Here is a 13,617-nt window from a genome sequence, read left to right as displayed (position 1 = left end):
CCACACACCACAAGCCACACATACCACAAGCAACACACACGCAATATCACACATACCACAAGCCACACTCACATCTCACACACATCACATTACACACACACACCATAAGCCACACAAACCACACACACAAGGCACACACACCATATCACACAAACACATCGCAAGCCACACACAAATTACACACACAAAAGCCACATACTACATCACACACACAAGCCACAAAGACTACATTACACACATCATAAGCCACATACACCACAGACTACAAACCACACGTCACACACACACAGCACACACCGCAAGTCACACACACCACATCATACACACACCATAAGCCACACGCACCTATACCATATCAGAAACACCACAAGTCACACAGACATCACACACACACTACAAGCCACACACACCACAGGTCACACATACCACATCACACACACATTACAAGCCACACACACCACAAGTCACACACACACCACATCACACAAACACACACTACAAGCCACACACACCGCAAGACACACATCACACACCAAAACACCACAAATAACATACCACATCACACACCACAAGCCATATACACATCACACACACACATTGCAAACTACACAAACATACCGCAAAACAAACACACCACATAAACACACATCACACACCATAAGCCACACACACTGCTGAACACACACATACTACAAGCCACACATACCACAAACCACACATCACACAAACACCGCCCAACACTCACCCACACCCTGCTAACCCCACACACCATTATACCATTCATACACATCAGACCAACACATACCACATACACCACAAACCAGAAACACACACACACACACACAATGTACTCCACAGTCCCAGACAGGCATCGCACACACCATATGCACCACATAAACACACCCTCACACCCCTCCACACACCCCACACCTGCACAAACCACATACACCCCACACAAACACACACGCGCACCACGCCCACACACTGCACTCACATTCCCCAGATACACCAGAGGCCCATCGCCCCCTGGCAAGGGTGGCAGTCTGTGACCGGGACTGAGGAACTGTGACTGCAGGCAGGGCACATTTGCCACCCACACAGGCAGGCAGCGCGGGCAGGATGACAGTGGCTCCCTCAGCCCGTTTGCGCCGCTGGAGACAGACTGTCCCTGCCTCCCTCAGCGCCGTGCGGAGAAGCGGAGGCCCCTGGCCGAGGCCCCGCACCGGCTCTTTGGTGACAGGGGCGCTGACTCACAGCCGGGACTTCCTGATCTCATTTCGCAGAGGGAGAACATGGATGCGGGGAAGGAAAGAGATCAGCCAGAGGTGGCAGCCACTGGGCCCCGAGCAGACTCTGCGGCCCCGCGCTGAGTGGCTCCGGCGGCGGTGGGGAAGCGCCTGGCATGCTGGGAGCCAGGGTCCTCCTGGGGGGCGCTCGGGCAGAGTCCCCGGCCGGGGCCAGACCGCACCGACTCCTTCCTCCCCACTCCAGCCAGGGCAGAGAAGCTTCTGGCAGGAAAGCGGCAACTTTTGTGACCGCCACAGGGGTGCGACCCTCTCCGGCCTCTGGGGCCGTGGGCGCAGCTGGGAGAGGCTGGGCCTGGCACTGGCACCCGGGCACTGCCTGGCTCCAAAGAGCAGCTCAGAGAAGGCAGTGGAGCCAGTGCCTGACAAGCCACGGGCCCCGGAGGAGGACGGAGGATGAGAGGCCGCTTTTGACCTTTCCTCCGTCCCCCTGTCCGGGTCCAGACGCACACGGCCGTGTGGAGGGCAGGGTTTAGGCACAGAGCCCCTCGCAGGCCCGAGGGTCTCCCTCAGCTCCAGGGAGGCGCCACCTCAGCCTGCCATCTTCTCCCTGGCCTCAGGCCCTCTGGCCGCAGCCACCCTGCCTCCCTCCTCCGAGCCCTGTCAGGCCCTCTCTCCAGAGCTCAGAGAGATGCTGTGGGGGAGGAGGGAGAGCGGCAGTCAATTCTGCAAAGCATCTTCTAGAAAGAGGCCACAGAGGCCGCGGGTAGGGCCGTGGGCATCCAGGCACCGCAGGCTGAGGGGCCCTGGCGGCTTGGCAAACCCCTCACAGCTCTGGAGCCGAGGGAGCAGGTGACAAACAGTCGCGTTTCTTTTGCCCACACCGCTCCATGTTACAGGAACTAGTGGTTATCGGCCTCCACGTCCTCAGAGAGGCAGGACAGCTGTGTGGTGTGGCCCTGGGCCTTTGGGGCCTCCCTAGCAGGGCTGCAATGCCTCCACCTGAGACGGAAAAAGGTGCCTTCTCACGGCTGGCCTGGGCTCCTAGGTTCCACGTGGTTCGGGTTTGGCCTGGCTTTGTGCTATGCCCAGGGGCTGTCCCAGGCCAGGCAGTGCTGCCAGAGCGGCCAGGGCGTGAAGGGGACACGGGGCCTGACTGCTTTTCAGTCACAGCGCTTAGCACCTCAGAAGCGAGAACCCTCAGCGTGTGGTGGGGACGGGGGGTGGCAGGCAGGGGTGTAGGGGGTGGCGGGAAGGGCTAAGCCTGGTCAGAAGTTCGGAGGCAACCCAGGCCCAAGGCTGACACCAGCCAGCTCTGGGCTCCAGCTGGGAGCAGGTGGCCACGAGGAACCAGGCTCCCAGCCCCTACTCAGGGGGCCCCGCTGGGGCCCTGGCACCTTTCCCAGCTCCAGCTATGTGCCCGGCTGGAGTCCAGGCCCAGGAGGGCCCACAGCACCTGTGGTTGCCTGGGGACAGCATGCGTGACTGGCTGGCCACGTGCTCATCCCGCTTCTGTCCTCCTCCTGGGCCTGGCTTTGCGTGCCTGCCTGCCCTCGGGGACAAGCATGCCTATCTGACACCTCAGTGCCTGCCTGCCTGCCCTCCCGGGACGCAGCCATCTGGGTTTGCTGCTGCCTCTGCTCCATGCAACCCCCATGCCCCGGCCTGTCACCTCTTGTTCCAGCCTCTGCCAGGACTGTCCTGTTCGCCCATCAGGGTGTCCTTGGCACCTGGCTGGCAGGCTGTGTACAGCCAGGAAGTCCTCCTGTAAGCTCTCCATGCAGCTCAGTGCCCAGGGCCACAGCCCTCAGCGAGGAGGTGGCCGCAGAGGGGATTATTAGAGCTCAGGGCCCAGCTCTCCCTTTTCAGGCCACCATCAGGTCTTCCTGTGACCCTCCCAACAGGGTGACCTCTGGTCTCTGCTTTGACCAAAGGCTGGAAGAAGAGTCTGACCCAAGTAGGCAGCAGGAGGTGCAGGGAGGGTTAGAGGTGGGAAAAGCCTGGAGGAGGGAGCAAGCCAGCCTGCAGCGCCGCCAGCAGGCTCCTGTTGTGGCAGCGTCCTGAGGCCGCGCTTCTAGAAAGGCCTGGGACCCCCGCCCCAGCAGGGCTTGGGCACCCACAGGCCCACGCTGGGCTTCTGGGCCATCTGTAAAGCAAGATGGTCCAACTGTGTGATCTCCAAGACCACGTCAAAGTCTTTCAGAGCTGTGGCAAGGACAAAATCTCACCGAAAACCTGAAGCAGCCAGAAAAGCCAATGCTGCTGGCATGGGGTGCTTCATAATAAAACGGGGTTTCACCACATTGGTCAGGCTGGTCTTGAACTCACGACCTCAGGTGATCTGCCCACCTTGGCCTCCAAAGTGCTTGGATTACAGGCGTGAGCCACCATGCCCGGCCCTAAATATCACCTTTCTAAATTTTTCTTTTTGAGATGGAGTCTTGCTCTGTCGCCAGGCTGGAGTGCAGTGGCACAATCTCGGCTCACTGTAGCCTCACCTCCCAGGTTCAAGTGATTCTCCTGCCTTGGCCTCCTGAGTAGCTGTGACTACAGGCATGAGCCACCACGCCCCAGCTAATTTTTTTTGTCTTTTTAGTAGAGATGGGGTTTCACCATGTTGGCCAGCCAGGATGGTCTCAAACTCCTGACCTCGGGCCTCCCAAAGTGCTAGGATTAAGATTATAGGCATGAGCCACCACCACACTCAGCCCAAATTTCACTTTTTGAATAAAGTCTCTCCTACCAGCTTCCCACCCAGCGGCACTTTCTCTCCCTTTGACCTATACAATTTAATTTGCACCATATTATTTTTTGTCCTGTAGCGTTTCAATTTTAAAAGCAATATAACACTGAAAAGTACTTAAAAAAACTGTAAGGATAATCATGCATATTCCCATTTCAACAAGTGAGTTCACATTTGGATACTCTCTTCTAGTCCTTGGTGATATGCATGCATATTTTTACATAATTGTAATCACAGTAGACATACGACTTTGATTTGTTTTCACTTCTAGCCAACATTTCCCCCATCTTGCCACAGTTTTTTCAAAGCTGCAGAGAGTTTTAAAAAGAGGTCAAAATAAAAGTCCTTAAGTGATGATAACATCTCGAGATTGTATCTCCTAGAGTTTACATAGAATTTATTAACCATCTTATCACTGGGCATTTGGATGGGTTTTATTTTTAGCTATGATAGACTGGAAGCTGTTTGAAAGGAAGAAAAATAGATCTTACATTTTCTTAGTATTCCTAGCATCTAGCAAAATACTTCAATCAATATTTATTGGATCGACCAGGCACAATGGCTAACACCTGTAATCCCAGCACTTTGGGAGGCCAAGGTGGGCAGATCACTTGAGGTCAGAAGTTTGAGACCAGCCTGGCTAATATTACTGGTGAAATCCTGTCTCTACTAGAAATACAAAAATTAGCTGGCCTTGGTGGCGGGCACCTATAATCCCAGCTACTCAGGAGGCTGAGGCTTGAGAATCACTTGAACCCAGGAAGTGGAGGTTGCAGTGAACCGAGATTGCACTACTGGACTCCAGCCTGGGCAACAGAGCGAGACTCTGTCTCCAAAAAAAAAAAAAAGGTATTGGATGTATAGGTAAATAAATGAATAAGCGCTCACAATGGATACCTTTAGGCATAATTTTTTTTCTGTTGAATATTTTCCTAAGATAAATTTTCCTGAGATCAATGAGTCAAGGGGCATTAATATTTTTTTGACACTGCACATTATGGCAGATTATATTTTCCAAAAATGGTCACACCAATAAACGTTCCATCTGACACGCTGTGATGTGGCACATTCCTCCATTGAGTGGTAGGGGTCTGTGTTCCTTCCCCTTGACATTGGACAGTTCTTTGTAGCTGCCTTGACCAAGAGAATGCAGTGGAAGAAACGTTTCTTCCAGTGGGCATGATGCCTCACACCTGTAATCCCAGCACCTTGGGGGGCTGAGGTGGGTGGATCACAAGGTTAGGAGTTCGAGACCAGCCTGACCAACATGGTGAAACCCCCGTCTCTACTAAAAATAAAAAATTAGCCAGGCGTGGTGGTGCGTGCCTGTAATCCCAGCTACTCAGGAGGCTGAGGCAGGAGAATCGCTTGAATATGGGAGGCAGAGGGTGCAGTGAGCTGAGATCGTGCCACTGCACTCCAGCCCAGGCAACGGAGCGAGACTCCGATCAAACAAAACAAAAACAAAACAAAACATGGTACTTCCAAACCTAAGCTATAAATACAAGGCAACATGCTTCTGCCTCTCTCACTTTCTCAGGACACTGGCCCTTGGAACTCAGACACCATGTTATGAGGAAGCCCAGGCTGTGTGTGTGGAGGCCGTGTGGGTGTTCTGCCAATATCTCCAGTTAGGCTCCTAGTCAGCAGATAGCATCAACTGCCAGACATGTGAACCTGCAGACATGGTGGAGCAGAGAGGAGCCATCCCCACTGTGGCCTGTCTGAATTCCCTGGCCCATGGAGAGAGATACTAAATGGTTATTGTGGTTTCCAGGTGCTTCGTTTAAAGAATTCACGCAGACCATTCAACTGGAAGGAGAGTGTCATACCAAATTTAATTTTGAGATAGAAGCCACATAACACCTTCTCAAACCGCCAGGTTTGGGGCCTGGCAGCTTGGGTTCAGATTTCCTTCTGCCAGTCTTTCCCGAGTCAGGGGACTCTTCAGGCTGTCCCGTGGATGACACTCCTCCCCACTAGGAACACAAGGGGCCTTTCTTTGGAGTTGGAGCTCATTAAGCTGGTGCCTGTATGCTGGGCCAAAACTATCACAGAGCTGCCTGATTCCAGTCTACACACCATGTGTTTGAGAAAGAATCACGCCTGGCTGCTGCTCCTGAGAAAACAAGCTTTGCCCCCAGTGGAGCTGATCACCACCTTCTGCCTTCCCTCCTATGGGATCAGTACATGAAAGCAGAGTCTGATTCAGGAGTGTTATTTTTTCCTTCTAGTTTAGAAACGGGAAAGGAAGGAGACTATGTTTTCTTAGTATGCCAGAAAGCCCAGCCTTCAGGATACAAGGGTGCTTCTGTCTATGACTGGGGAATGAATGGCCAGGTCTCGGGAAGGGAAGGACAGAGAGCAGGAGACAGAGAAAGCTGGGCTAGCACAGTTGGGGTGGAGTGGGTGTCAAGGCCGTGAAGATCTGCAGCTCAGCGTGATCCAAGGATGAGACAGTTGCTTTACAGTGCCAAAGGGGCCATTTCCGTTTTATACTAATCTGCTTTTTTCCTTCACCTAAAAGCAGTCCACTCATTTTCACTTTGAGCTTCTCAATTACCTCTAGGTATAGAGTATCTTTTCATTTATAGTATTTTTAGAGACGGGGTCTCACTATGTTGCCCAGGCTGGTCTCCAACTCCTGAGCTCAAGTGATCCTCTTGCCTCAGTCTCCCAAAGTGCTAGGATTACAGGGGTTAACCACCACACCCAGCCCATCTTATCAGAAATCAGTGTAGGGTGGGGTGCAGTGGCTCATGCCAGTAATTCCTGCAGGTAGATCACTTGAGGTCAGGAGTTCGAGACCAGCCTGACCAACATGGTGAAACCCCGTCTCTACTAAAAAAACACAAAATTAGCTGGGTGTGGTAGCAGGCATCTGTAAACCCAACTACTCAGGAGGCATGAGAATCGCTTGAACCCAGGAGGCAGAGGTTGCAATGAGCTGAGATCACACCACTGCACTCCATCCTGGGTGATAAGAGTGAGACTGTCTATCTGTCTCAAAAAAATAAAAATTAAATAAATAAATGTGAAAGACTAGTTGTCCCCTCCCAATTAATGACAATGCTCAGTGCATTGAGGCCAGTGGCTTTTCTAAGCAGACTGATTTTGAAATACTCATTTTGGTTTGAGGCAGAAAAGGATTTACATACAAATCTCATCCACAGTAGTGCCTGGGACTGTCGGCATGCAAGTTTGCTAAGAAATATCCTCAGGGTTGCCACTGTCCGAGGCAGGGTGCAGTGCTGTTCTCCACACCCATCCACCTATTAAGACTCTCCTTCCTAACTCTGACTGAGGTGCTGCCCTCTGTAGAATCCATAACCTGTCCCATCCCAGGTCAGTGCAGTTCATTCAGCTGGAAAATGTTATTATTGATGAACATCCAGGGATCAAATTATAATGTGGCTCAGAGCTAATGCCTAACAATCCTGCACACCCAGCAGAAAGCTACTGGTAATACCCAGTGAGATATGGCAATGCCACCGGGGTCCAAGAGGTGTAGGTGCTGATTGTACAAAACCCTCATTCTAACTGGGCAGAGAGCCACACGGGTCCTTCCCTGAAGCCTTCCTGCCAGAGAGCCCAGTCGTGTGCTGCTTATCCTTGAAGACTTTTGACCTCACCACATCCAGGGACAGCTGTGACTAAAGCCACCCAGGACAGACAGGCCAGCTAGTCCTTCCTGCCCTCCGCCCCGCAGTGGTCCCTGTAGCATTTAGGGCAATATTGTGCTCCTGCACATAAGTGCGGTGCCCTCACCCCCAGCTTACTAAGGAAGACCCCCAGAAGCACTGGAATGAGTTACATCATTTTCCTAACACCTTTGCTTTTCAAGCAGTTCCCCTGCTGCAGCTGTCCAGGCCCAGGAGTGCTTCCTCCTCCTTAGGTCTAGCCACAAAAGGAAAGCCAGTGTTCTTGCAGGGATAAAAAGGTGTCCTTTGGAGATGAACGTGAGGCTTTCCCAAAAAGTAGTTTTAGCCATTGACAAGTATACTTGAACAGTGGCACAGCTCAGACTAGTAAGAAACTCAGTTCTAGTGCAAGGATGAGACAATATGAGGACCTACTGTTCGACTCAGTCACTTCTGAGTCCATTCATTTAGCTGCTGAGTGCCAGAGGCGGGGCATAGATCTAATCACTCACGAGGAGAAATGACTGCCATCTGGAGTGGTCAGGACTAGCTCCAAATAGCAGGTTTAATTAGAGTGAGGTCTCAATGCAGGGGAAGACAGTAGATTGGGAGGGAGCATCCCCAGAGAGTGATCAGGATGGGCAGGAGGTAGCATAGAGAGAACCCAGTGAGCAGTGAACAGCCTGCACCGGCTGGAGCCAAGGGTTTAGGTGCACGAGGCCAGGTTGGGGCCAGATTGTGTAGGGCTTTAAATGTCAGGCTAAGGAATTTATCAGGGGGATGAAATGATCAAACAGGTGTTTTAGGAAGATGAATTTGAAGAAAATGTGCAGGATGAACTGAAAAATCTGGAAGCATGGCAACAATTAGAAGGCTGTGAGATTAATTAGGCTGCCGCAGTAGTCTTGTGTGGATTGATAAGGGTGTAAATGAGCATAGTGGTGGCAGAAATGGAAAGGTACAGCTGCAAGAGACATTGTTAAGAAAGAATGGATGGGATTTGCTGCCTGATTGGACTGGGGACCCAGGGAGCTCCAGGAATTAAGGATGACACCAGAATTTTGAGTGTGGGCAACTGGTAGTACAATGAACAGAACAGGGATGTAAGAGGAAGAAGCTGATCTGAGCAGATGTGAACCCAGTTCCAGACATGGAGTTGCAGAATATCCAATGTTTGACAGGTAGACAGAAATTAACGCTACAGCTCAGGAGAGACATTGTGCTTGGTGATGAATTTGGGAATCAAAGGCAGAGAGGTGATAAATGAAGTAGAATGAATGAGATCGCTAAGGAAAAGCATATACAGTGAATCAGAGGACCAAAGACTGACCTTTGAGGAATGTGTGCATTTCTATTACAAAACTGATAAACAGTGTTCTTGATGTCCTCAGACTCTTAACTAAAATCCACATTAATTCTACCAGCTACATTTAATCCAAGTGCTGACTTTTTAAATGTCAATACTGTCAAACCCCTTTTAATAATATTTAAAAATATACATACACTTAATACATTACTTAAGCTACCCCGCATGCTGCATTTTTACTGTTAAAATATCAGTGTCAAGTATATTTTCGTTTGAGAAAGCCACACAACATAACATTCATATGTCTCAGTAGAAACTAAATTATAAACACCTAATATGCTTCTAAAAGAAATCTGGCTTAAGGATGATATTTATAGACAAAGAAAATGATGAAGTGAATGTAATCTAGAAGATTAGTGGATCTGATCCCAAAAGAAGTCAAGCAATCAAAGAAAAACTTGTGACATATATCCTGTAAATAATGTCTGATCAGAGATATTAGTAGACATTTATTCATTTTAACACAAGGACTAAAAAAATGGCCTTATTTGCAGTGCACTGTCTTCCTGAGGGGTGAATTCAAATGAATCCACCAAAGTATTTTTAATAAAAAGCTATATTTAAGTATGAACTGGCTCAAATATTTGGGAAGAAAAGTTAATATAGGAAAGCTACCCAGAGTACAGTAATCCACACTAGACTTATTAATAGTATGCAAACAAAACATCTTTTTAAGTGTGTATCCCTATGTATATATTTACTGTAGACTGCATTTTTTAATAGTCACTTTGAAAAGAAAATATTATAGCTTTGAATTTTGAGACTAAAAGCTATCTAAGTCCTATAAAGAAAAAAAGACCTTTTGTCTTATGCATTAAAATTTCTCTCCATAGTGCTTTTAAGAAAGTATATGCAACTGTATAGTTCAACAGTGTAACAATTGTTACTCCAAGGAATCTTCAGTAACTTTTGAAATAGCAAATTTAAACATGTTCATATATTTAACATATTTGATATTTTATTCTAGAATATCACAGCAAATAAATGTTTAACATACACCAAAAGCACTTAAATGAGTTTCCTTTAGATATCAACTTTTAAAAACATGAACAACTTTTTAAAAGACAGAATTTACAAAGAAAGAACTGTACTGAATTGAATTAGGAATTTACTAATTGCTGGGGATACTTCAGTGAGTTTGCATATGTGTATTATTAATACATCTTACACTAAACCATACTGCAGACAACAAAAAAAAAATACTTACACTTCTCTTCCAGAGAGTAATATGACTGTATTCAAAATCTGAAGGTAAGACAAAATGGGATGCACATATAATACTGATATACAGTTCTTCAGAAAAGGGTAGTTTCAGCTGTCTCCAGGTTGACATAGATGATGCAAGCAGTCTCTAATATGTTAATCGAGAAAATATATGCAGTTGCCAGCTACTACATATACATTTAGAAAATAAAGATGGCGAGTCAAACAAACGAAGTTGGTAACTTCTCACCCTCCAGATATTTTGAACATATGAAAAAAATTTAAACAGATAGGATATCACTGTGATCTCAAAAAAAGAACTCCTCAGTAACATGGTATTATGGAATAGTAAAACTGATTTGCTAAAAACCAAAGTGATAAACAGTTTTCGTGATATCCTCAGACTCTTAACTAAAACCCAAATTAATTCTACCAGCTACATTTAATCCAAGTCAAACCTTCTTTAATAGTATTTTAAAATATACATACACTTTTTTACATTACTTAAGAGTCAATCTCATTTCTTGGAATGTGGGCTTTGGGCTAACTTGCAGAACACTGAAGAAACATAAAAAACAAGTCAGCAATTTTCTTATTTTCTAAGTACTTACACTATTAAATAAAATGACTTGAGACCCGGCACAGTGGCTCACACCTATAATCCCAGCACTTTGGGAGGCTGAGGTGGGTGGATCACGTGAGGTCAGGAGTTCGAGATCAGCCTGGTCAACACAGTAAAACCCTGTCTCTACTAAAAATACAAAAAATTAGCAGGGCGTGGTGGTGTGTGCCTGTAATCCCCGCTACTTGGGAGGCTGAGGTGGGAGAATCGCTTAAGCCTGGGAGGAAGAAGTTGAAGTGAGCTGAGATCGTGCCACTGCATTCTAGTCTGGACAACAGAGACCCTGTCTCAAAAAAAGAAAAAGAGGAAAAAAACCGAAAAATGTTTTTTTGTGGTGGAAGAATCAGGTAGATGATTCTCATTTGGGGGTTATAATGAAAAATGGACTAGAAATATATTTCATTAAGGGGAATCACACTGTTTTGAGTCAATAAAAATCTGACGGGTTGCAGTTTTGTAGTCAACTGAAATTCCTGAAAAAGATAAAAAATTAAAGGTAACATCTCTTGATACAGAAGCTACAGGACATATTTTTAAAATGACATTTCATACTAGCTACATTTTTCATTAAATCTCAAGACTCTGTAACATACAGACACGTGTATTTTATTTCAGGAGAGGCAGTGACTCAGAGATGTTTAGTTTCAACTTCTGGTTCAGTGAAATAAAAGTCCAAATGTCTGGAATTAAATATATGACTTGCTACTCGCCAAAGATCCACAATATATTCACGCCAGATAGACCAAGGTTAACTCTCCTATAAAGAGAAAACAAAGTTTCATTAGAATTGCTTGCCAAGCATTCAAGCATTTTATTAATAACAAAAATCTTTATGAGTAATACATGTTTAATTGATATTTAATGTGATTCTGCAACGAATTATGTTATACATGGTTTAACAGGTGAATTCTAGTAATAGTAATTACTTTCTTAACTGTGCTTAAAACCCAAATTTAGAATAAATATATTTATGGAGTGTTGAAAATTAGTTTTTCAGTAAACAAGAACTATTACAGCAGGTAATAGCTAACAGAGCAATTTTAATAAGCAAGACTGAAGTAAAAGTATCAATCACATTTAAAGATGGAAGATATGGAGATGCCAGCCTCTCAGAGAACAGTATTGACTTGACTTCAATTAGGAATTAACTAAATACTGGGGATACTTTAGTGAGTTTGCTTATGTGGATTATTAATACGTCTTAAACTAAACCATACTGCAGACAACAACAAAAATACATATACTTCTCTTCCAGAGAGTAATATGACTCTATTCAAAGTCTGAGGGAATGAGAAATTACTCACCTAACAAAATAAAAAAATCAACAGACAGTGTCTGAAACTGAAGAATCAAGAGAGCTGTATACCTCTATTATGAGGAACTATGAGAGTAATAACAGAAGAAAAAGCCACGGGGGAATACAGTCTACTTTGGGAAGCAGACTTGAGGAATACAGGGAATTGCTCATTCCTGTTATGAACTTTTAGCCCTATGTGACTTTTAAAATCATGAAATGTATTAACTTTGGTAAAAAGTTGCCTAAAATGCTCTTCAAAACATGTAATTTCTGTCAGTTTTCCACTTCTTCACACCCTCACCAAAACTACAAATGATAAATACCAATTGGATAGAAAAAAATTTTTTTTGACTTGTTTGTGCATGAGTCTAAGCATCTTTTTGTGTTTAGGAGCTGTCTGCACATTTTATAAAGAAAGTTTTCATGTCTTTGTCCATTTTTCTAATAAAATCATATATGTTCTTTATGTATAACAAATATTAGCTTGGATTTGCTATATTTGAAAACCCAATTACTACTGCTCATATTATTGCAGACTAATGCTTTCAGTTTGTTATTTTGCTTTTAAACTTTATAGCGTCTTTTCCTGAACACAACATTTAAGTTACCGTGCAGTCAATTCTGTCTCGATTTTTTTTTCTTTTGCAAGTAGAACCTTCATTTGATTCCAGTTACTGCACAAATATCTGGCATTAAATTGATAATGTATTTGGGTCAATCTGTGGCTTTATGGTCATGAATCCAAACTGACTATATTTGAGCCACTCACATATTTCCTTTAAGTTACAGGAAAGTTTTTAACCATTTGTTTTAGAATGTATTCAAAAAATTATTCATGTTTGAAAGGTTAATAATTTCCAAGTTTTCCCCCCGAGTTTAAAAACACTTACTAGTTTTAGTCTAAAATGCTTGATTTTCCATATATAGGTTGCTCATTAAGAGATGATAAGCATTTTAAAAATTGTATCAATTTCTTTTGGCCTTTCAGTATATTTCATTACATTTCAGTAAATGAAAAAGTACTGTTCCACTAAGCACTTTTTCATTTTAATGCATATGACAGACCGTATATGGCACACAAACCTCATGCTAACATGACAAACCATTTATGCATCAAAATATCAATTTGGATCAACAGAGGAAAAGATATATTTTCAATTAAAACCAAAACTTAATTATTTATATTATACAGGTTGAGCACCTGTAATCTGAAAATCCGAAATGCTTCAAAACCCAAAACTTTTTGAGTGACAACGTGATGCTCAAAGGAAATGCTCACTGGAGCATTCTGGATTTTTAGATTAGGGATGCTCAACCAGTAATTATTGCAAATATTCCAAAATCTAAGAAAATCAAATCCGAAACACTCCTGGTTCCAAGCATTTCAGAGAAAGAATACTTGATCTGTATTAACAACATAGTTATATCAAATTCCATCTAATATATATGTGTAAGTATATTTATAACCAAACATTCCTAGAAACTTTTTTTTTTTTTTTTT

At 45.0% G+C, this 13,617-nt stretch overlaps 1 protein-coding gene across 5 annotated transcripts in view; it reads right to left on the bottom strand.

The window, feature by feature from the left end:
* Positions 1-9,808: 9,808 nt before the first annotated feature.
* TMEM209 (transmembrane protein 209) overlaps positions 9,809-13,617 on the bottom strand; it is a 43,282-nt gene continuing 39,473 nt past the window's right edge. For 3 of the 5 annotated variants that reach the window (XM_017532556.2, XM_017532559.2, XM_017532557.2), the window contains exon 15: positions 11,152-11,576. In XM_017532556.2, coding sequence (XP_017388045.1) covers positions 11,522-11,576 — 55 coding nt within the window. In that variant the 3' untranslated portion in view covers positions 11,152-11,521. Of the gene's footprint in view, positions 11,577-13,617 lie in introns of all 5 variants that reach the window. The other 2 variants (XM_017532558.2, XM_017532560.2) reach the window with 2 other exon arrangements.

The sequence above is a fragment of the Cebus imitator genome, unplaced genomic scaffold, assembly GCF_001604975.1.
Source record: "Cebus imitator isolate Cc_AM_T3 unplaced genomic scaffold, Cebus_imitator-1.0 Scaffold77, whole genome shotgun sequence".
Taxonomy (NCBI): domain Eukaryota; kingdom Metazoa; phylum Chordata; class Mammalia; order Primates; family Cebidae; genus Cebus; species Cebus imitator.
This window is presented reverse-complemented; position numbering and strand designations above follow the sequence as displayed.